At 39.4% G+C, this 24,571-nt stretch overlaps 2 protein-coding genes and 1 pseudogene across 6 annotated transcripts in view; 1 reads left to right on the top strand and 2 right to left on the bottom strand.

Moving 5' to 3' along the window:
- The window catches only part of samd8 (sterile alpha motif domain containing 8), a 39,187-nt gene extending 14,678 nt beyond the window's left edge, over nucleotides 1–24,509 (bottom strand). Inside the window, exons 1-2 of one of the 2 annotated variants that reach the window (XM_020533695.2) lie at nucleotides 24,365–24,509; nucleotides 1,797–2,381 (exon numbers count right to left, since the gene is read on the bottom strand). In XM_020533695.2, coding sequence (XP_020389284.1) covers nucleotides 1,797–2,374 — 578 coding nt within the window. In that variant the 5' untranslated portion in view covers nucleotides 2,375–2,381; nucleotides 24,365–24,509. The remainder of the gene's footprint in view (nucleotides 1–1,796; nucleotides 2,382–24,364) is intronic. The other variant, XM_048616268.1, reaches the window with a different exon arrangement.
- Nucleotides 1–24,571, top strand: part of LOC109936756 (adenosine kinase) — a 503,574-nt gene that overhangs the window by 192,109 nt on the left and 286,894 nt on the right. The gene's annotated exons all lie outside the window — the stretch shown is intronic.
- Nucleotides 20,791–21,550, bottom strand: LOC109935017 (annotated as a pseudogene).

Raw genomic sequence — 24,571 nt, 5'->3', positions numbered from 1 at the left:
CCTGTTTGCACTTTACTGCAATTAAGTGTGTACCGTGCTTAAATTTTTGAAATATACTTAAATCCCTTCTTTCCTTTGAAAAGGTATTTCATAACACTACCGAATGGCAGATTGCTCACGGTTACAGACACGTTAAGAAGTGAATTTATGAAAAGACACAGCTCTAACGATACTGATATGCATACAAACATATTAAATCAGCACAGAAACTCAGACGGTCCTATATGTGGTGTTGTACCAAACGGTGAAACATATGAAGAAGTAGTGATAGCAGCGATAAAGAATAGGCTAGGTGCTCCACATGAACAAGATGTTACGGTTTTAGTTTGCAAATTAATTTCTTTTATAAAGTACTGTTTATAATGTTTGCAAACATAACAGACCAGTTAATACTAATTCTGATGCCGTTAAATATTGGCCAGGACACTAAGCAAATTCCCAAGCTTCTTTGAAAAATGCCAGGAGATCTTTTACTTCCACGTAGATATTTGATCAATATTAGTCCATTGGAAAACATATTGTGGTGAATGTAGCTGAACTTGATATATAAAGCCACAAAGCAACACAATTACTATCCAAAGAATAATGCGCTCGTTGGCATTGACACAATTCATCTGCAAGTTGTATCCTAGTTACAAAAAAAAAGGTTGATTCAAAGCAATTAAGTGACTTACAGGAATGTAATTTCTTTAGTCTTTACACAGCAGATCACAAATTCAAAGTTTAATTAATAAGACTTCATTTGGTGAGCAAATTGTAATTTGCAATTTTTTAAATTATAATTTTTAAAAATTAGATGTTATAGGGATGAAAGCAGTCTGACTTCCATCAAATTAGTAAATCTCTAATACATACATTTCCTTAGAATGATAGCAAACAGTGATTAAGCAGATCACCATAAAAGGAAGAGAAATTACCAGGAAATTTTCACACAAATTCACAGTATGCTTTGTTCAGAGAATCACCTTTTGTCTTGTAAAAAGATGCTGTCTCCGTACTAACAGAGCTGAAGAGGAATAATACAGTTCATCCAAAACATTAAAAAAAACTTAAATTTCCATATTTAAATAATGCTTTTTGTCTTAGTAAATATTAGGTAAAAAGTAAACTGCAGAGGAAGGTTATTATTATTAATGAAATTTCCATCTCCTTAATGGTAAATAATAATTGAAGGCAGGAGGTGATGTAAGCTGATGTAATTTGTACATATTATCACTTATTTTAGAATTTAGATTTTGAATTAGTAGTCTGTGGGTTTTGGTCTGTGTATGAAGAGGTTGCTGATTAACTTGTCAATGTTTTTGGAGCCGTAATTGTGTTTTAAACAAGTATGAGGGAGAGTGACCCAGGAACGATGATGGGAATTTGTTTGCATTGGGAGAGTTTTACAAGCAGACAGCATCAACATTGAAAAGTATTAGATTATTAAAGAATTTTGGGACTGATAATTGACTGAAATTTGCCCACAGTATTGCAGATGTCAGAACTCTGAAATAAAGGCAGAAAAGTTGGAAATTCAGCAGGTTTGGCAGCACCTGTGGAGAGTGAAACATGATGAAAGGCCACAAGCTTGAAATGTTAACTCTTTCGTCACTGATGCTGCCAGACTGCTGAATGTTTCCAGAAAAATTGTCCTGGATAGTTCAGAAAAGCAGACCAACACACATTAGTTACAAAAATAGTTTCACACTTTTGAAGAAGGAGCTACATCCCAGTGTCTCTAAACATTCACTCCACTCATCAATAGGCAAAATACTTCCAAAATAGAATAAAAATCATGTTGACTTAATACTTACCTATCCAGGAATATGTCTGGTAGGGGTGGATATGTTTGCATGTCAGGCACACGTTCATGAACTACTACCATGACAATCGATGTAAACCCAAAGACTATGAATACATAAACAGAACTCAGAGCTGTCTTCCAAAACTCTGGGTCAAGTCTTCGTGTTTGATATTTGAAGTATTTGCCATTCTGATATTGTTCAGCCCTTAAGTCTCCACCAGAAACAACAGAGTCCCTGGAGTGATCCACACCATTACAGTGACAGTCTCTGCTTTGTGATGAATTACCAGCATGTGCAACAGTACCAGCAAGGCATTCATCACTGGCGTAGCCCATCTCTGCCAAGATGTCTTTGTGCTGCTTTTGTAGCTTCCGAATGGATACCAGAAGCCTTTTAATATCACCCAACACTTTCAGTTCTAAAGGTGGGCAGCGTAAATCATATTCAGTCAAAGTTAACAAGGCAATACCATCTAGTCTGTGCTTATTACAAAGAAGATCAACATATTCACTGAAGCCTTCCTCCTTTAGCCACTTGGCCACGTGCTTGCTGGTCCAGCTCCTGATATTAAACTGGCTTCCCATCATATTTCAACTGTGAAATAAAAACACAGAAAAGGTCAAATAACTAGGTGAAACTATTTTGTTTGGCATAATATCAGGTCTCGTATAAAAAATTTTACTGTTGTATTGGAGAACATTTCTAAGAATGAGGTTTCCCACTTTACTTGGGCGTAATTATTTGGGTGGAACTGAGAAATAAGAAAGGGATGATCACCTTATTGGGCTCATACTACAGAACCCCCTCCAATCGTCAGCAGGAAATTGAGAAACAAATTTGTAAGGAGATCTCAGTTAACTGTAAGAATAACAGGGTGGTATTGTAGGGGAGTTTAACTTTCCAAACATAGACTGGGACTGCCATAGTGTTAAAGGCTTGGATGGAGAGCAATTTGTTAAGCGTGTACAAGAAAGTTTTCTGATTCAGTATGTGGATGTACCTACTAGAGAAGGTGCAAAATGTGACCTACTCTTGGGAAATAAGGCAGGGCAGGTGACTGAGGTGTCAGTGGGGGAGCACTTTGGGGCCAGCGACCATGATTCTATTAGTTTTAAATAGTGATGGAAAAGGATAGACAAGAACTAAAAGTTAAAATTCTAAATTGGTGGAAAGCCAATTTTGACAGTATTAGGCAAGAACTTGCAAAAGTTGATTGGGAGTGGATGTTTGCAGGTAAAGGGACAGCTGGAAAATGGGAAGCCTTCAAAAATGAGATAACATGTCCAGGGACGTATCTTCCTGTTAGGGTGAAGGGCAAGGCTGGTAGGTGTAGGGAATGCTGGGATGACTAGAGAAATTGAGGTTCTGGTCAAGAAAAAGAAGGAAGCATATGTCAGGTACAGACAGCAGAGATCGAGTGGATCCTTAGAAGAGTATAAAGGCAGAAGGCGTACACTTAAGAGGGAAATCAGGAGGGCAAAAAGGGGACATGAGATAGCTTTGGCAAACAGGATCAAGGAGAATCCAAAGGGATTTTATAAATACATTAAGAACAATAGGGGAGGCAATGGTGTAGTGGTACTATCACTGGACTGTTAATCCAGAGACCCACAATGTTCTGGGGACCCGGTTCGAATCCCGCCATGGCAGATGATAAAATATCTGGAATTAAGAATCTAATGATGACCGTGAAACCATCACTGATTGTCGGCAAAAACCCATCTGGTTCACTGATGTCCTTTAAGGAAGGAAACTGCCATCCTTACCTGGTCTGGCCTACATGTGACTCCAGACCCACATCAATATGGTTGACTCTTAACTGCCCTCTGGGCAATTGGGGATGGGCAATAAATGCTGCCTTGCCAGCGATGCCCTCATCCCATGAATGAATAAAGGAAAAAAAAGGGGTAACTAAGGAGAAAATAGGGTCCCTTAATGATCATTAAGGCCACCTATGTGTGGAACTGCAAGATATAGCAGAAGATACTAAACGAATATTTTGCATCTGTGTTTACTGTGGAGAAGGATATGGAAGATATAAAAATGTGGGGAAATAAACAGTGATGTATTGAAAAATGTCTATATTACAGAGGTGGTGGTGCTGGATGGCCTAAAATGCACGAAGGTGGATAAATGCCCAGGGTCTGATCAGGTGTATCCTGGAACTGTGTGTGAACCCGGGGAAATGATTGCTGGGCCTCTTGCTGAGATATTTGTATCATTGACAGCCACAGGTGAGGTGCTGGAAGGCTGAAGGTTGGCTAATGTGGTGCCACTATTTAAAGAAGGTGGTAAGGAAATGCCAAGGAACTATAGACCGGTGAGCCTTACATCGGTGGTGGGCAAGTTGTTGAAGGGAACCCTGAGGGACAGGCTTCACATGTATTTGAAAAGGCAAGAATTGTTTAGGGATAGTCAACATAGCTTTATGCATGGGAAGTCATGTCTCACTGACTTGACTGGGTTTTTTGAAGAAGCATCAAAAGGATTGATGAGGGCAGAAGAGTGGACGTCAGTAAGGTGTTTGACAGGGTTCCTCATGGTAGACTGGTTAGCAAGGTTAGATCACATGGAATACAGGGAGAACTAGCCATTTGGATACAGAACTGGCTCGAAAGTAGGAAGCAGAGGGTGGGTGGTGGACGGTTGTTTTTCAGACTGGAGGCCTGTGACCAGTGATGTGCCATAAGCATCGGTGCTGGGTCCAGCAGCATCAGAGGATGAAGGGTCACGACCCGAAACGTCAACTTTCCTGCTCCTCTGATGCTGCCTGGCCTGCTGTGCTCCTCCAGATCCACACTGTTATCTCTGATTCCAGCATTGGCAGTTCTTACTAACTCTCAGTGCTGGGTCCACAGCTTTCTGTCATTTTAATAAATAATCTGGATGTGAACATAGGAGGTATGATTAGTAAGTTTGCAGATGACACCAAAATTGGAGGTGTAGTGGACAGTGAAGAAGGTTTCCTTGGAGTACAACAGGATCTTGATCAGCTGGGCCAATGGGCCAAGGAGTGTCAAATGGAATCTAGTTTAGATAAATGTGAGGTGCTGTATTTTGGAAAGGCAAATTAGGACAGGACTGGTAACGTCCTGGGGAGCGCTGCTGAACAAAGAGGCCTTGAAGTGCAGGTTCATAGTACCTTGAAAGCAGAGTCGCAGGTAGGTAGGATAGTGAAGGTACACTTGCCTTTATTGGTCAGTGCATTGAGTATAGGAGTTGGGATGTCATAGTGTGGCTGTCTAGGACATTGGTTAAGCAAGTTTTGGAATATTGCATGCAATTCTAGTCTCCTTACTATAGGAAGGATGTTGTGAAACTCAAAAGAGTTCAGAAAAGATAGACCAGGATGTTGCCAGGGTTGGAGGGTTTGATCTATAGGGAGAGGCTGAATAGGCCGGGGCTATTTTCCCTGCAGTGTCAGAGGCGGAGTGGTGACCTTATAGAGATTTTTAAAAATCATGACAGCATGGAAAGGCTGAATAGGCAAGGTCTTTTCCCCAGGGTGGGGAATTCCAAAACTAGACGGCAAAGATTTAAGGTGAAAGGGGAAAGATTTAAAAGGGACCTAAGGGGCAACATTTTTACACAGAGAGTGGTGCATGTATGGAAAGAGCTACCAGAGGGAGTGGTGCAGGCTGGTACAATTACAACATTTAAAAGGCATCTGGATGGGTATATGAATAGGAAGGGTTTAAGAGGGATATGGGCCAAATGCTGGCAAATGGGACTAGATTTATCTAGGATATCTGGTCGGCATGGACAAGTTGGACTGAAGGGTCTGTTTCCATGCTGTACATCTCCATGACTCTATTTCAATGCAAGACATTTCCTACTCTAAAACTCTAAACTACTCAAAACCAGAAAGCCCTTTTACATAAATGGAAGTAACTCTAGACACCATTCCTTGGTTCATGAAACGTACGTTAATATAAATAGTCTGTATTGCCGTCTCAAAATGAAAAAATTCAGTTTATCCTCATAAATTTTGATGCAGGCTTCAAGCCCATTAATTCAGGAATTCCTCAAAGCAAAATCCAATCATTAATAAATTAATTAAGATTCAGAAATGTTTTTAAACCAAGTACACAGTTTCATTGGAATTAATGAAACCACTCCCATTACAGAAAAATACTAGATGGAATTAACAATACATGACTGTGTTTCACTGAACCTTTTACATGTTACTGGAAATTATTTTCGGACAAAGTCTTTTTGCTGGGAACACAACTGAGCTGCAAGTGGTTATCCATGCACAAAAATATCCAAATTGACCAAATGAATAAGCTTGTCAAAAGGTTAAAGATAAAATTCCACATCTGAATACATTGCACAAGAGTGTCAACCTCTTGGATTGCTGTCCCTGCTCTTTGTGAATCACACTTTCAACCCAACCCTGCATGATAAGCTGTTCCCTAGATACAAAATATACAAGCGGTATTTCAAAATATTGTTACTAACACCAAATAAATATCTTTATTAAAAGTTTCATTTCAATCTTGGTATTATCCTGCAACCACTGGAGACGTAAAAAAAAAAGAGATCGAGAAGAGCTCATCAAACAGTTAAATGTGTTCCAGGATATTCAGAAGATAATCTAAACCAGGGAAGAAAGCCAAATTAGTAATATCAAATTGCAATGAATATCCTTCCAAGAGTAACATAATGTGCTGGGATTGTCAATGTAACACTACCAACAGAGTCACACAATTTACAGTAATGCTCCAGGATTAAAAATAATTCTTTACCTTTATGCCTGCTCTTCAGTGTAATATTACATTTGATTTATTCCACAGGAATCCAACAAATCTAATTTGAGAGATTAATTAAATTCCCGCTTTTCAAGAATAGTGAAAGAGGATACACCATTTAATGGTTGATCAGTCAATGTAACTTTGACACTCTTCAAAGACTTGTCCTCAGGATATTGTCCATTCCTTCCTCAGCCTCTACCCTGGGAGACTCATATTTCTTGCTGGTTTTAATCTCTATATCAGCATCTTTTACAATGAAGCTTCTGAATTCACTATCTTCTTTTCCTTTCCAAACCTCTCCTATCATATTCACTGTCACCCCTTGTGGCATCTCTACTCCCATGGTCTCTATTCCAGAAATGTCATTTTTAAATTGATTCATGAGATGTGGGCATCAGTAACATCACCAGCATTTATTGCCCATCCCTAATTACACTCGAGAAGGTGGCAGTGAATTGCCCCCTTGAATTGTTGCAATCCATTTGCTATAGGTACACCGATGCTGTTAAGGAGGGTATTCCAAAAATTTGACCCAGAAACTAAAGGAATGGGCAATGGACTTACAATTTAGGATTGTGTGTAGCTTCAACAGGTATTTCCATGGAGTGTTGTTCCCATGCATCTGCTTCTCCTTCTAAGATGGTACTGGTTGCAGGTTTGGAAGGTGCTGTCTAAGGACCATTAGTGAATGTTTGCAGTACATCTTGCAGGTAGTACACATTGCTGCCACTGAGCATCTGTGGTGGAAGGAGCGAATATCTATGGATGTAGTGCCAATCAAACGGCTAGTTTGTCCTGGATGGTGTCAAGCTTCTTGAGTGTTGTTGGAACTGACTTATCCTAACAAATGGGGAGTATTCCATCACATTGCTGAATTGGGTCTTGTCAAAGATGGACATATTTTGGAGAGTCAGGAGTGGAGTTATTAGGATTTCTTACCTCTGACTTGTTCTTGTAGCCATAGTATTTAAATGAATGGTCAGTCTAGTTCAGTTTTAGATCAATGGTAACTGTCAGGATATTGATAGTGAGGGATTCAGCAACGGCAATGCCATTGATTGTCGAGGGATGATTGTTACATTCTCCCTTGTTGACTAGTTTCTTGTATTTCTTACTCCCTCCAATACCCTTACCCAGTTCCCATGAACACTTCCACTGACCAAGATTGTTTGCAATTTCAAAATCCTATTCAACTCTTCAGTTTCTGAACATGTTCTTTCCCTATTTGCACCATCCATCCACTTCTAGCTCAATCCACCTACATTCAAAACAATCACTCACAAAACTCAACTGGTCCAATTCTTCCCTGGTCAAATTCCCTTCCCGCAATCACTGTAAACATCAGCTGACCCAAAACTCTGCTGCCTGTTCTCCTTCTTGTAACTTATCCCACACCCATCCTTCCTGATTGGAGATTTTGGAGAACCAGGGACAAATACAAATACAAAATGCTTAATTCATTTTTCAGCCCTACCTTTCTCCATCTCCGACTTCTTGAAGCCCTGTTCACCTCTCTATTCCTCTGACTATAGTTGTTTGTATAATCTTATCCCATTTCTTTGCAGTTTTGCATTTAGCCACATGGGATCTACGATTTGAAATTATCTGAATGAACCCATCCATTACTCTGTCTCTTTCTTTAAAACACATTTTAAAAATGACACATTTCAAACTTTTGTTCAGCTTGCCAGGATTAGCAAAGTGTCCATCTACTTCTGAAACACCTCTCACTATAACATAGGGACTACATAAACATAAATTTTTGTTATTAAGAATAAAGAATCATTAATTCAATCAATACAAACAGAATAAATTTAGCACAATTATAGCAAACACGTTCAACACGACACAGCATAAGCTATTGTATTACAACCAGAGAGGAATGCAGAAAATATAGTGCTGTGCCAGTGTTTTTTTGCTTATATAATCACTAGTTAAATCAAATTAATTATCCTCTTCAAGTTAAAGTTTTTGCCTAGCAAATAATTAAATTGCTGTAAGACAACATGTTAAATTTGTGCTGCAATACACAGTGCCAACCTCTCTTGTCTCCTGATGTACTGTTTCTGGGATCCATGTAATGTAATCGGGACTTTTTAGCCTGATTTTAGCAAGTTACTCTATCACCATCTTCAAGGACATGCAGTGTTTGCAGTTATCAAAATTGTCAAACACAATCTGTCAACCTTGTTGTGAGCACAGTCTGACTGCTCTGCAGAAATCTGGCTTTGACAAAATTCTTCTGAACTAATATTAACTGAAAATTCAAATGAAACTCAAAAACTTAAGGCTTTTTCCACAATAGTTGTGTGAAATGTAACCCACGGTCAATACCCTTGGGCAATAAAATAACTCACCTAAAATAGCAGTAAATTTACTGTGATTGTGATCCATAGTCTTCCTTGATGTATAACATTTTCTTTTATGATGATAATGAAGTCTCAGGAAAGCAAGTATGCTGCCTTTCCCTTCATTTGCTCAGAGTAGAGACATTCTGTGCAAACAAGCTACAGAGGGTGTACTGTATGTGCAAACGGGCTGCATTACATCATTTTCAAACACCATTTTTGCATGTTGATTTCATGGTTCTGCATCACAATACAACTACAGGGACTCAAGTGGTTGTCAATATAATTTACTGGGGAACAGCAGACTTGCAGCAGTGGTGATTTTCAGCTTTAAGATAAAAAGAGGCTAACATCCACAATCTTAAATCTGCCCAGTTTGGGTTTCTGCTGATTGCATAAGACAAGCAAACCAGCAGTCAGCGGCACAAGGACAAGATAAAAACAGCTTAATGCTTCAACATCTCAATAAGAGTGTTCTACTTATTTGCTGATGATGATGATGATGATGATGATGATACAAGCCTTTAAGGAGGGTGGGAGAACGATTGTACATTTGTCTCTAATAAAAGTGTCTGCACCTTAAGTTAAAAAAAAGTTTTAAAGTATAACAACAAACAAATACAAATCTTTATTTGTCCAAAGATATGCAAGTTAGGTGGATTGGCTACGCTAAATTGCCCATAGCGTTCAGGGATGTGCAGGCTAGGTGGGTTAGCCATGGGAAATGCTGGGTTACAGGGATAGGGTAGGGTGTGGATCTGGGTGGGATGTTCTTCAGATGTGGACTCAGTGGGGTGAATGGCCCGCTTCCACACTGTACGGATTCTTTGATTTTAAGAATGTTCTGTCTGCTGCCTCCAATAAAGTATACTGCGGTGGCACAGTGGCTCAGTGGTTAGCACTGCTCCCTCACAGTGCCAGGGACCGGGGTTCAATTCCAGTCTCGGGTGATTGTCTGTGTGGAGTTTGCACATTCTCGCCTTGTCTGCGTGGGTCTCCCCTGGGTGCTCCGGTTTCCTCCCACAGTCAAAGATATGCAGGTGAGGTGGATTGGCCAAGCAAAATTGCCCATTGCGTCCAGGGATGTATAAGCTATGTGGATTAGCCATCGAAAATGCAGGGTTACAGGGACAGCGTGGAATGCTGTTCGGCGGGTCGGTGTGGACTTAATGGGCCAAATGGCCTGCTTCCACAATGTAGGGATTCTGTAATGATATCCCTCCTTAAGTAAGGAGATCAACTGTGCACAGTACTCTAGTTCTGGTCTCACCGATGCTCAGCATAGCTGTAGTAAAAACCTTTCCTACTTTTGTACTTCATCCTTTTTTTAAATAAATACCAATATCCCACTTTCCTTCTCAATTACTTCAGTACCTATATTCTAATCTTTTTGAGACTGATTTAAAAAAAAACACACTTTTAATATGCCAAAAAACCAAACCATGGAACTCTTGTATGGATAAAACAAATGGATTGTCCTTTTTCTTGTACAAAAAAGGAAATGCCTTTAAAAATATAACCTTACTATCCAATCCCATCTACACAGTGTTAGCGCGTAACCATGCATTTCAAGACAGATGCTGCTGTATACCTGGAATTAAACAGCATTTCATCAAACAAAAAGCATATCGTACATGTTGCTTTCAACTTCTCAAACGATCAAGCTCTTCACGACAGCTGACTGCTCAAGTAACATTGAACATTATTCAGCCAACGAACTTAAGAATGCGACCTCTGGCTATTCCTTCGGAAGGGATTTAAACTCTCTGGCAAAAGGGGAGTTTGTTGTTCTCTTGGTAGCAGGCCCTGGTCAACATACTGCATTATAATCATTTTTTATTGAATACAGTATACATGACTGTAGAAGGATGATAAAGGTCAATGAACACAGGTCACTTTGACCAAACATTTACCGCAAACACTAGGAATTTAATAGACACACAAAACTCATCCTTGGCAAACAGCCAAATGGACTTGGCGTAAAATCTTTCAGGCCCTATGTATATACAATACCCACAACTACATTGGCTTTTCCAACACAAAAAATGAATGTATTCAGAAATAAATGTTCAATGCCTACTTAGAGAGGTTATCACACTCCATTCCCCTCTCAAGATAAGCTTTAAGAAAACACCAACATACTGATGAGGATTTTGAAATTCTTGTTACAGTTATTTTGAAACTTTCTCCAACCTTATGGCCAAGCCCACACCTTCTGCCTCACAGATCACTTGTGTCCTCTCCAGCATTGGTTAATGAGCCTCCCTCACATCCCTAAATGTAGAATTGGTACAAGCCATCAATACAACAAATTATGGTAGCTTCAACTAACACCATAAACAGTGATTGGATACCAGTCTTCAACAAAAGAAATGGATTCAGTTCTTGAAGATGCCCACATAATTAGTTAAGAAAAATACTGACTCATTGCGATTCTAAAAAAGTATAATGCAAACATTCATAAAGATTTTAAGAAACCAGACGATTCCGGTGTGATCACGATTTGGTTGAGTGAAATTAGCTAAACCCTTAGTCACAAACACCGCAAGTCCAAAGAAACCCATTTTGCAACAGAGCAAATTGCCCTCGTTATGCCATTATTGATTACCTATCTCACTAATGTCTCCTGGAGAGTAATTCAGCACTTTTACAGTCCCACCTGTTCCAAAGGTGTGTCACAACATGTATGAACAGGTAATAAATCAAAATATCTACAGTGCAGACACTGCATGGCATTAAGGAAGGAAAAACAGTTACTTTATCACTTTAATTCAGGTGGCAGTCACTCCCCTGACATTAAGTGCTGGTAGAGGTCAGGGATGTTAGAATACGAGAGAGTCACACAGACAGGGAGAGCTCAGGTACAATGCTGGAGAACCCTCAGCTTTTGACCTTATTTAACAGGTACTAGATTCTTACTACCTGCACAAATCAGGGAAAATTCTGCAGGGTGGTGACAGAATGGCCATGTGGTGAAGTGGCCATACAAGGAGTGAAAAGGAATATGTTATGCTCAAGGACACCATAGTCGAGGGAATGGATACACTATTCTGCAGCCATGACTTAGGAGTTCTGAGGGCTGTGTTGTTTGCCCAGTATTGGGACCAAGAACATCTCCTCCTGGCTGAAGAACGTGTGATGTGGAGAGGGCGGTGAGAGAACAGAGAGAGAAGGATGCAGTTCTGAACACCCATGCAGGAAGCAATAACACTGAGTACAAATAGGTCTGAGTTTCCACTGAAATGACTCAGGGAAATAGGGTCAAAATTAAAGCTAAAATCCTCACAGGTAACAATCTTTAAACTGTTACCTAAACCATGTGCAAACTAGCAAAGACTCAGATTAATGCGGTTCACAGGATTTTCAATTCCTGCTGAACTGAGAAAAGACGATTCTGATTAATCTATTCATTTGAAATGGATTCCACTTAAACTGGAATGGCACCAATAAAGGGATAGTGGAACATTCCAGAAGGAGAAATTCAAAACGCTGAGAGATATTTCAACCCTACAGGGCAGAGTTATAGTTTTGGTCAAAATTATGCAATAGGTCAAGGAGCTGAACAAAGGTAATAACAAGGTATTAGCAATGAAGCCGACATTGTAGGAAGACAAAAAAAGTTTAACAAATAAAAGAACCAAGAGCACAGATACAAGTAAAAGGATGTAAGCTGTTCATCGCTCCAGAGACACGGTTTTAGAATGAGCACGGCTTAGTGTTAAATATTCCAGAAAACTTGGTTTTTTTGAGCACAGATTAGTAAAAATGGCAAAGTACCAATGAGGGTAGCCTAATAAGGGATAAGATAACCTTAGCTTTGTAAAACAAAATGTAGAATTGATTTTGAGGTGTGGATAAGAAAGAATAAGAGCCAGAAAGCACTACTGGAAGTAGTCCAAAGGACTCTGACAACAGTCGTAATGTCAGGTAGGAGTATAAATTGGAAAATTGAGATGCATGTATCATACATAACACTGCACAGGAATCACGGGCATCTTTAATTTTCATACAGGTTAGGCAAACCAAATCTGCAATCACAACATAGTGGACAAATCAAGGAATGCATCCAAAATAATTTCTTAGATCAATATGGCAGGAAACAACTAGACTGCAAGTTACTTAGATCTAGAACTGTGAAAGAATTAATTACATGAATAATCTGTTAGAAAAGAAGTCTCTTAATGGATGGAAGTTTACTTTGTTATGAACCCAGCTGATGTTACTGCTGGATAAGACAAATCTCAGAATGAAAACAGAGATTTCATAGATCATATTTTTTTTAATTTAATGTGGCAGTCTTTCACTGAAACATAACCACACATGACTGAAGACTTGTATTCAACAATAAAATAGAAGATTATTGTGCAAAATAAACAACAAAAATATAAACTGAAGTATCTAAATATGATACACTTTGAAAGATTCTGAAGCACACAGCAAAACATAATCCTATCTAATTCCCAACATCATCACTTTCTAGTTACTCAGAAACCAGAGACATTTCTTCTCCATCAAATCTGTAGGATATAACTGCCTCTTCTCAGTTCTAGTCCTGTGAGCCGAGAGGCCCTTTCCCTTGACTACTGACATCAGAGATTTTGACTTTCTCAGTCTTTTTATAGTCTGCAGAGATCTAAGCAAATAGTCTTGTCATGGAAGTTTCACAAACTTCATCCTTTCACTGAAGTAAATTATTTAATTAATTGTTCTGAAAAATCTCCTTTTCTAGGAGAGACTATACTTGCATTAGAGTTTTTTAAAATTCTTTCTTGGGATGTAGGTATCACTGGCTGAACCAGCATTTATTACCCATCCCCAAATGCCCTGCAGAAGATGGTGGTCAGCTGTCTCCTTGAAGAGCTGTAGTTCATTTTCTGTAGATACCTCTACAATGTTGCTGGGGAGGGAGGTCCAGCATTTTAACCCAATGACTTTGAATACATTTCCAAGTCAGAATAGCGACCAGCTTGGAAATTCGGGTGACGATGTTCCAAAATATCTGCCGCCCTTGCCTTTCTAGATGGCAGTGGTCGTGGGTTTGGAAGGTGCTGTTGAAGGAGCTTTGATGAATTGCTGCTGTGCATCCTGTAGATGGTACACTCTGTTGCTACAGAGCATTGGTCATAAGAGGAGTGAGTGCTTGTGACTGTGGTGCCAAGAGTGTCGCTTTGACCTGGATGGCATCAAGTTGCAGCTGTACCCATCCAGATAGATAGGGAACATTCCATTAATCTCTTGACTAATGCCTTGTGGAGGATTTCCCGATTTCATTGCATTAAAATTGCATCATCTACTGCAGTGGGATTTGAACCTGGGTTCTGAGAATATTACCTGAAACATTCTAGGAAGCCAGGAGGTTCCACGTGCACTAAATGCAGTCACATATGGACCTCAGAGGTCTGAACAGCACAAAGGAAATTAGAGGAAATGTTGATCGCCCGAGTATTTGGAGATCTTGTCCAATACCACTTTGCTTTTTACCTCTATAGTGAAGTCTCAGTCAGGCTCCATTGAATTATCCAAAAGTTTTGGAACTATTTCTTTAAAACTTGCTCATTCTTGCATCTGCCAAAGTTTTAATATTTTCTCTCTCCAGTCAAAACTCCCACAGTACAAAAAAATCCGACGTTAGAAACAAACTTCCTTTAACACTCCAGGAGTCATGTATTTGTTTGAAGTCACAGTTCCAGAAAGACTGACCTAGTTATACTTTAATCCCCCTCTTAAAAACAGACCGACACTCATATGCTACTAGTTTGAAATCTAAACTATTAAGAAATTCTTATATAAATCGCACGCCTCTCATTACAATATCAAGGCAGAGATGGATTTAGTTAAACTTAAGACTAAGGTCTTAAATCAGAAAAACATAAACCATGTAGGTACAAAGGACAAGTCAGCCACAGTAGCTGAGAAACTAGATTTAAAGATAGGATGGTTGATAAACAATGGCAAACAATTAAATAAATAATTCCATATTCATACTGAACCTACACAATAAAAGAATAAAATCCCTTCAGTGAAAAAGTGGTCCAACTATGGCCAAGAGAATATAAGATAGCATCATTGTAAGGAAAAGCATTGTAATATTGCCAGAAAAGCAGTAAACTTAAGGATTTAAGAGAAGTCCAGAATTCAGTGATAAATTGATAGAGGAAAGAAACAAATGCGAGTAAACTAGCAACAGACATAAAGAAAATTGTGATAGCTTGTGTAAGTACAGAAAACGGAACAGATCAGCAAAAGAAACCACGTGACCCCGACCAGAAAAGGACGGAGAAATCAGAACAGGAATAAAGAAATGACAGAGACATTAGGCATATATTTTGCATGCATCTTCACAGTAAAAAATCCAAATAGGATACTGCCACCGATTCTCCTCTATCTGTCCTCTAGTTACGAGCTCAGAAACTTCAAGCTGATCTGTCAGACACCATTTCAACATTTTTGAAAAAGTGCAGAACCAAGGCTCAAGTAAGAATGAGGAACTGAAAGAATTACTATTAGAACAAAATTAGTACTGGAGAAATTAACTGGATCAAAAACGAACAAATCCATTGGACCTCTGATTGCCTATATCCTACAGTTTTAAAATAAATGGCTACAGCAAGTGGGTGCAGTGGCCTTGATCTTTGAGAATTCACTCAATTTTATAACAGATCCATAGATTGGAAGGTAGCAAGCCTAAGAACAGAGGGAAGAGAGAAAACAGCGAACTATAGGCCAGTTAGTTTGACACAAGTAATAGCAAAATACTGGTTGCTATTATGGATAAACAATGCACTCAAAAAACATAAATCTGCTAGAGCCTACATGGATTTACTATAAGAAAATCATGCTTGAAGAATCTGAGTGAGGCTTTGAAGTTGTAGTTAGCAGAGTGGACGAAGGAGAACCAATGTAATTGGATTGTTAGAAAAGTGTTCTAAAAGGTACCAAACAACAATTTGTACTTATATAGTACATTCAATATAGTCCAACATCCCAATGTGTTTCACTGGAGTGTAAGAGTCATTTGACACTGAGTCATATACTCCTGTTATAAGCTGCAATCCCACCACAGCTCAAGATGGAATTCAGTACAATCATAGGACTGGCCAGTGCATTCAGGGCATTGTTAAAACCTTTGACAACAAATTTCACAATCAACAAGATTTAGCAATCTGGTCCAAAGTCCCTGGTAGAGTCCTCTAAACTCCTAAAAGTTGACTTCCATTTTCAAAAAAATTTAAGTGAACAGAGGCAAGTAGTAACAATCTTTCTATTCCACAAATCAAACTGGACTTGTGGAATTTCTGGACACCTCTTGGCTAACTAATAAAAAAATCTATAACATAACCTAACCTGTGAAGTAGTTCACATCAGGAAAGTCTATCAAACTATCTGGAGGATCCATCCATTCTCTCTCTTTGCCTTAGACTGGCTCCAATTAGTGCAATCTGTGACCAATGGTATGACAAAGTTTTATTAACAGGCTATGTTAATTGTAAGTAGTCACACAGCAGGAGAGATCACACTGTCTGTGAACCCTCACACACTACATGCCTCGAGAGTAAGCCTTTATAAACTCAATATCTGAGTCACTGAGTAAGCCCAGCAATAAAAAAAAACTCAGTGTACTTTGACTTCCAAGAATTTCCAGTCTGAGAAATGACTAAGTTAAAAAAGTAGTTACCACATTGATTTAATAACAGATTCTTAATTGCAATTAGTAAAGTACACAAGAGCAAATGATAACCAGGTACACAGAATTTAGCTCCTGCATCTTAGAATACAGGTATAAAGAATAACTGCACTAACTGCAGTAAAATGTTTATGTAAAACTGAACCCTTACCATTATTTTATTTAAGAGAGAGGATCTTGCTGACTTTTGCTTTGTCTTTCTGTTAGCTCTAGAACAACAGCTGAATTGGATCAAACCACTTTCAATCATACTTTCCAATCACTTTGAAGCTCACCAAGCAAGCATTAAATATTTCCGAAGTTCCCCTCATATCCACAAGTCAATAGGTAATATCTGAATTGCTCGAAAAATGCCTCCAAGGTGCTAACTAAGGTCAAATGGCTTCTTCCTGTGCAATTGCTACTGAACAGCAGGATTGTTACTTAATTGCACCAGGTCTTTGGAATTAATATGAAATAAATCCTCAATTTTTGCACTTTCGTCCCCTATAATTCTGTACTGCAGCTTGCACAAGGTATGTCTGCATTTTAATTTATAATAATCTATTTTTATTTATAAATAATATATTTTTCCAAGAGTAACAGTTGAAATCTACTACTACTGAGGCTAAGCAGTCAAAGGCAGTGGATTCAGGGTCCAGCGTTTGCAGGCATGGGTTTGAATGCCACCGTTGCTAATTTTGCTAGTAAACTGACATTTGCAAGCTTTGTTATCTTACTGAGTAAGCTGCACAGTCAGAGTAAGGGAGATTAAGACAGATCTCCAGAGCGTGAGGGGAGCAACAATGGAAATGAAGTATGGATCAACAGGCTTAATTGTACTGAGATCAATGGTGATGCAACTTCACGACTGCAGAGAAAGCAATAGATTGGTGAGTAGATTTAGTCAATACTTCCCATATTTTAAGTAAAAGTTGGATATTTAGGGTGTCTTTAAGTTTGTAGACCATTTTTTCCTCTCTTTTTCAGAGAAATATCTTTTCATAATAAGTCTGTATTTATTCAAAAGGTAACAATTAGTTTTTAAAGAGTTGTAAGTTGGCAGGTCAGAAGAGCCAAGTAGAGCGCACATCCTACGGTATGTGTAACGTCATGAAAATACCATGCACCCCAGACAAACACATCTGCAGGAAGTGTCACCAGCCACACAAGCTTAAGCTCCAGTTTTCAGAACCTGAGCAGTGACTGGAGTCACTATTGTACATCCACAAGGAAGATGGCTATACAGGTAGGGAACTGTTTGCACCACAGGTTAGAAGCTCACAGGCTGAGATGAATAGGGTAATTATCCACTTTGGTAGGAGAAACAGATGTGCAGAGTAATTCTTAAAGGGTAAGAGGTTGGAAAGTACAGATGTACAATGGGTGTCCTTGTTAATGAGTCACTGAAAGCTAACATTCAGATACAGCAAGCCATTAGAAATACATAATAGGGGATACAATTTTAAAATAAAGGGAATGCCACTTGGTCCAACTCAGTTGCAAACCTTTGGAATTCTCTACCACTGTGGAAGCTCAGTCTTTGAGTATGTTTAAGGTAGAGATTGATAGCTTTCTGATTACCAGTGGCATACCGAGTTATGGGAATGGAGTGGGTAAAAGGTATCGACGTTTTTGGCCTGCCATATTGTATTGAATAGCAGGACAAGCTCAATGACCTACCCCGATCCTATATTCCTAAATCAATATATTAAAGCATGAAAACCAATTTGAAGGAAACTGAATTTTAGTTTTAAGAAGCACATGGGATAAAAGTACACTGTAGCTAATGATGAGTCAGTTCCCATTCAAGGTTATATTCCTAATACTGCAGTCAGTTTCCCCAGCCCTCCACCCCATTGTCATTCGTCCTCATCACTTGACTAAAACTCCCCCAGAATCTTATTTATATTCTTCATAAGTTCCTATTTTCTGAATGTGAAAAATGAAAGAAATTGAAATAAGCATTAAGTTAATTAACTAAAAGCAAAATACTGCAGATGCTAGATATCTGAAACAAACAGCGCACTTGAGAAAGCAGGTTAAGAGTCATCATACCAGACTTAAAACATTAACCATTACTCTCTCCAGAAATGCTGCCAAACCTGTTAAGTTTCCCTCGCATATTCTCTCTCAGTTTAATCATATTATAGAATCTCTACAGTACAGAAGGTGGCATTTGGCCCATCGATTCCACATTAACCCTCTGAAGAGCATCCCACCCAGAGCCACACCCCTGCTCTATTACTGCAAGCCTGCATTTCTTGTGGCTAATCCACCAAGCCTGCACATCCCTGGACACTGTGGACAGTTTAGCATTGCCAACCAACCTAACCTGCACATCTTTGGACTAAGAGGAAACCCACACAGACACAGGGAAAATGTGCAAACTCTACACAGACAGTTGCCCGAGGGTGGAATCAAACCCGGGTCCCTGGCCCCGAGGCAGCAGCACTAGCCACTGTGTCACCCAAAGTTATTTAACTATTTGTAACAGACACCAATTTCACATAAGTATGACTGAGAAGGCTACAGACAGCACAGCAAAGTTCATTAGACTGATTCACGGAGTAACAGGGTTGGTCTAATGGTGGAAGATTGAGTAAATTAGATCTGTTTTCTGAAGTTAGAAGGATTTAAAGCTCAAAGATACAAGATTCTCGACAGGGCAAGAATCAAGGACACTGAAAGGTTATTTCCTGTATTTGGAAAGGGGGACACAAAATCAGGATAAGAGACTGAGATAAAGAATTTTTGTAATTCCTAGTCCAGGGACTTGTTGATGCCCCGTTGTTAAATGGTGTTCAGTTTTGAAGAACGGTCACTTAACCCAAAATGTTAACTCTATTTTCTCTCCACAGATGTTGCCAGATCTGTTGTGTCTTCCAGCAATTTCTGTTTGTCTTTCAGTCTATTCAGCACAGTTTTGGTCTCCTTATTTAAAGGAAGAATGCAAATACTTTGAGGCAATTCAGAAGAGGTATACTCAATTGATATCTGGAAAGAATGGATTGTCTACTGAGGAAGGGTTGTAAAGACTGCTTGTTTCACTGGAATGTGAAACAGTGAGGATGACTTAATTGAATTAAATAAGATCCAAAACTTTCTTGACAAGGAGACATGGAAGGGGCACTGTTTAAAAATTAGGGGTCCCTCTCAGGATTGAGATGACGAGAATTTTATTCTGTCAGAAGCTTGTGCACTTTGGAACTCTCTACCTCAGAAGTTTTTATTTCTTTATTCATTGGAGGTGGGCATCACTGGGTAGGCCAGTATTTATTTCCAACCATAAGTGCCTAGACAGCATTGTTGTGGGTCTGGAGTCACATGCAGACCAGACTAGGAAAGGATCACAGATTACATTCTCTAAAGGACATTAGTGAACCAGATGGGTCTTTCCTGACAATCGGTTTCATTGTCATCATCTGACTGTTAATCCCAGACTTTTATTGAATTCAAATGCCACCATCTGTGATTGGTGGAATTTGAATGTTGGTCCCCAGGATATTACCTGAAACTCCAAATTAATAGTCCAATGATAATACTACTAGGCCGTCGCCTCTCCTTGGGAGCCATACAGCACGAAAACAGACCCTTTAGTCCAAACAGTCCATGCCAAACATAATCTCAAATTAGACTGGCCCAACCTGCCTGCTCCTGGCCCATATTCCTCCAACCTTTCCTATACGTGTACTTATCCAAATGTCTTTTAAATGTTGTAAGTGTATCCACATCCACCACATCCTCAGGAAGTTCATTCCTCATGCAAACCACCCTCTAAAAAATTTGCCCCTCATGTCCTTGTTAAACATTTCTCCTTTCAGTTTAAAAATAAGCCCCCGTTTTGAAACCCATCATCCTAGGGAAAAGACAACTACTATTGACTATCTATACCCGTCATTATTTTATAAACTTCTATATGGTCACCTCTCAACCTCCTACACTCCAATGAAAAAGGTCCCGGCCTATCCAGCTTTTCATTCGCGAGATGCGGGCATCACTGGCTAGGCCAGCATTTATTGCTCATTTCCAATTACCCAGAGGGCAGATAAGAATCAACAGCATTTCTGTGCACCTGGAGCTAGACCTGATGAGGATGGCAGTTTCCTTCCCTAAAGGACAATAGTCAACTAGACGGGTTTTTCTGACAACCAACATTGTTTCATATTATAATTAGATCCTTAATTACAGATTTTCTTTTGCTGAAATCCCAACTTGTGTCTATCTTTACAACATGCTCAAAAGATTCATTTATGTGGATAAACCCCCTTAGGCAGATAGTACATGGAGTGGAGATAGCCGTGGAGTTGTGCAGTTTTTTTAACAAATGGGCAGGACTTGTCGTCTGGTCTTTCTTCCACTATTCTGTTAGTTGATATTCCTCTTTCTTAGTATTAAAGATCTCACCTTCCTAGTGTTTGGGCCTGCACAGCTACTTTGCGAAGTTGCAGTCAGTCAGGTGTTTGGAAATTTTTACATGTGACAGGTCAATCTTTATAATGTTGCGATGACAAATTTCTGGTGAACTCTATGCAGTGGGACACTGTTGAGAACCAGAGGTCCAATCGTAAGCAACAGGCCATGATGAAGCTGCTTCAGGAAACTCACACACATAACAACTGTGGTGAGTAGTAAGCATGATAAGCATACAGTTGACAGATGCACGAAGATCCGTTTTGTGCTGGCTGAAAGGTTTGTTACCAATGGATACTCCTTTGCGAAGGACATCTTCAGTGGGGTAATAGCATTTTGCAGATTTTGATGACATGGGAACCACTATTTTTGTCTCCTCCAATAAGCTTGGTCATTGAAAAGGGGGTATTTTCCTTCAACTGCTTCTCAATCTTCGACTCAAATGGTCTGTATTTTCACTTGTATATGGCTCTCCTAGTATACGTGGCAGAGGCCCTGAGCCAGCACAGGGTTGTGGCTACCCTGGTGACGTGGTATCTTTTGTTCCTTTGTATCTTCCACCATCAATTCCTTCTCTCCTGCCATCTGCCACCGAATTCAAATACTACCATCTCCCATGGCAGGATTCAAACCCAGGTTCCCAGAACATTCCCTGGGTCTTAGGTGTTAAAGACAGGGTCATTGAATATTTTCAAAACAGAAGAAGATCTATTCTTGTTAAGTAAGTGAATCAAAGGTTATCTGGAGGTAGACAGGAATATGGAATCCTAAATGCAAACAGATCAGCCATAATTTTCTGATTAGCAGGATGGCAGGCACAAGGGACCAAATAGCCTACTTCTGCTTCTACCTTCTTTGTTTGGAAACATATTTAACACTAGATAGACAGATGTATAGTCTCTTAGGGAATCAAGGAATTGAGAGTGGACAAAAGACTGGAGTTGTAGCTGAAGAGCAGCTACAATCATATAGAAGACCAAACAGGCAGATTATCTTCTCTTGCTTCTGTTATTTCTTGTATAACACTATACATTCAGAATCAAACCCCAAATCTGCACTAAGTTTTTTCCCCTTTTCTTATTTCACCCTTTCCAGTTCCTAGTATCCAATTTAATTATTCCTACAGAGCTGCCACTGATTGACAAATTACAGACAAAGAAGACATTACAATAAGTGACACAAAATGCAATTACTGGTAACGTTGCTTCTATACTAATAAGTATCATATTACAGATTTCTCTTGTTCAAGTGCATGTTTTGCAAGAAATAAAATATGCTGTCATCATAGCCACTCTCATTTATCTCCCTGTACTCCCTACTTTAGAAGCCCAAAATATTAGGCAGGATCAGCTGTTTTTTACAATAGCCCATGAATGGGAGGAAGCTTTGTCACATTTATTCATTTACACAGTAGATTACTTTGGACTGGAAAGAATAAATTAAGAATATAAAGTACAGATTGTGTAACCTCTTGGCATTCTACCTGCACCATGACACACACATCTTTGCAAGCAATTTTGGAGGGCGGGGATGTACGAGAGGTTAGGGAAGCAGGAGGGAATGGAGTGTTTTCTTAAATGATCTGTCACATCTATAGGCATCCAACTGGTTCACTTTCAATATGGCACTAGTTTACTTGCTCCAGAGTCAACTGATAAAGGATGCTCAGTGCAAACCTCAAGCAGCTGCTTACATTGATTCATTGCTTTCCAACTTCTGGAAATACTTTTCAAATTATTATTTTTCAAAGCAGTAAAATTTCTTAACAACATTTTCATAACACTGGTCAGCATGCGCAGAAACAGCCACATTTGGTTTTGGCCAATCTATTCCTGTACACCACAGTAAAGGACGGTGATGAAAGATCTAAAGTCTGTATGTCATTTACACATCACAAGCCTTAAGTCATGATCATGAGTCAGAATAAGGAAGCTCATGACGAAGCTTCTTGAGGAATGAAACACACCATTACTTAACGTTGATCAAAATGTTGGCCCTCACAGCTTAAGAACCCTGGCCAATTTGCAGAGAAAATGGTATTATGATGCCAGTTCTCTCAGTTTGCCATAACTCTACTGTTGAATCCTTTTTTCCAATGATAGACTGTTAACACAAATGTATATTAGCAATTCTAAATAGGCTGCAACATAGTTAATCATCCTATAGTCCATTCAAGTGTTTTTTATCATTGTAAGTGACTGAAACATGTACTTTTGAGCATCATGGCCCATGATTTCCTGGCTTAAATATGCAATTTTTGAGAAATTGAGTAAACTTTCCCAGTGGTCTATTCAGATTTCCCCCTGACTGCAGCTCATTTTCTGATTTCAGATCGTGTACGTTATTCTGGCAGGTGTGACTGCCTGAAGTGGGGTAGAGATTGGAGCTCTCCAATAGTCTCACAACATAACACTATTAAAAGCCTCAGCACAATGTGCTGCATAATTCAAAGGGGCTGAATGAATATGTGGACAGGGACATAACACCTGGCGTGGGATATTGTGTTGCCTATATTCCACGATTAGTCAGGTGGACTGCACTTGTCTTGTTTATTTTGCTGTAAACTATAAACTGTACCAGAACCCTTCCAGCAGACCGTACTGTTAGGCCCAGGAAAAAATAAAGAACATTAAAAAAATCTGGATTTGACTATGTGAGAGTTTGCCCATTTAATGTTTAAATAGTCTGTCAGAATATGAATTTTAAAGTAACTAATGTTCAAATGTATGAAATGTTAGTCTTAGAAAAGGTTTCACTGCAATAAAGTGAAGTCTAACACTGAAAAATGTTAACGCTAACGTTACACAACTCCGTATGATTTAATTTTCAGAAGTATGTCTACTAGTGACTCTGCCCAGCCAACCCAAATCAAAACCCAAACTTGCCAAACACTAATTTGTGTGTATTACCATCAAGTAGTATCCGATCTAGGCTACTGCATTGTAACAATAGCAAACCTACCGTTTCCATTTCATACAATAGACAATTAGTGTGCTTATTATATATTACATATGAGAGAAAGAGAGATGAATCAATTCATGTCCAGAAATTCATCTACTCGCTGGAACCGGATCAAATGGGAACAGATCCTAAAACTTGTTTCCTCATTGGTGTAGTATTGTATCTGTGCTAGGTTTCACTGATCCTCAGCCAGATACGTTAAATGCAATAAACTGGCCTGATTTCTTATTGATCTGTTTCGCACAGAACATAAGGTGGGGTTTTTATTTGGTAAAGGTTTGTCAGTAAACAGACAGTGTCGCTTAGGCATTCAGGGGGAGCAGTACAACCAGCGCTGGAGCTCTGGGTCTGGCTGCAGCCCTGAGGACCCTCACAACTGGGCCTTGACAACAGTCCCGCTAATACGAACTTAAAACACCCTTAGTAGCTGTTACTTACCCGCATAGACCCGCTCCGTGTCAGGAGCAGATACTGCTTCTTCTGTTAACGCCGGAGCCCGACCCCCATGTCAGATGAACACTCAGGGAAAACTCCACCTCATCGTCGCCTTCCCACACGTACAACATATCACAGCGTCCCCTGCCGCCCCGCACAACTCGAAGAGTAGACCCCCAGGTACAGCGCCACCTGCAGTACCGGAGGGCC

The sequence above is a fragment of the Rhincodon typus genome, chromosome 34, assembly GCF_021869965.1.
Source record: "Rhincodon typus isolate 14 chromosome 34, sRhiTyp1.1, whole genome shotgun sequence".
In the NCBI taxonomy this organism is placed as follows: Eukaryota; Metazoa; Chordata; class Chondrichthyes; order Orectolobiformes; family Rhincodontidae; genus Rhincodon; species Rhincodon typus.
This window is presented reverse-complemented; position numbering and strand designations above follow the sequence as displayed.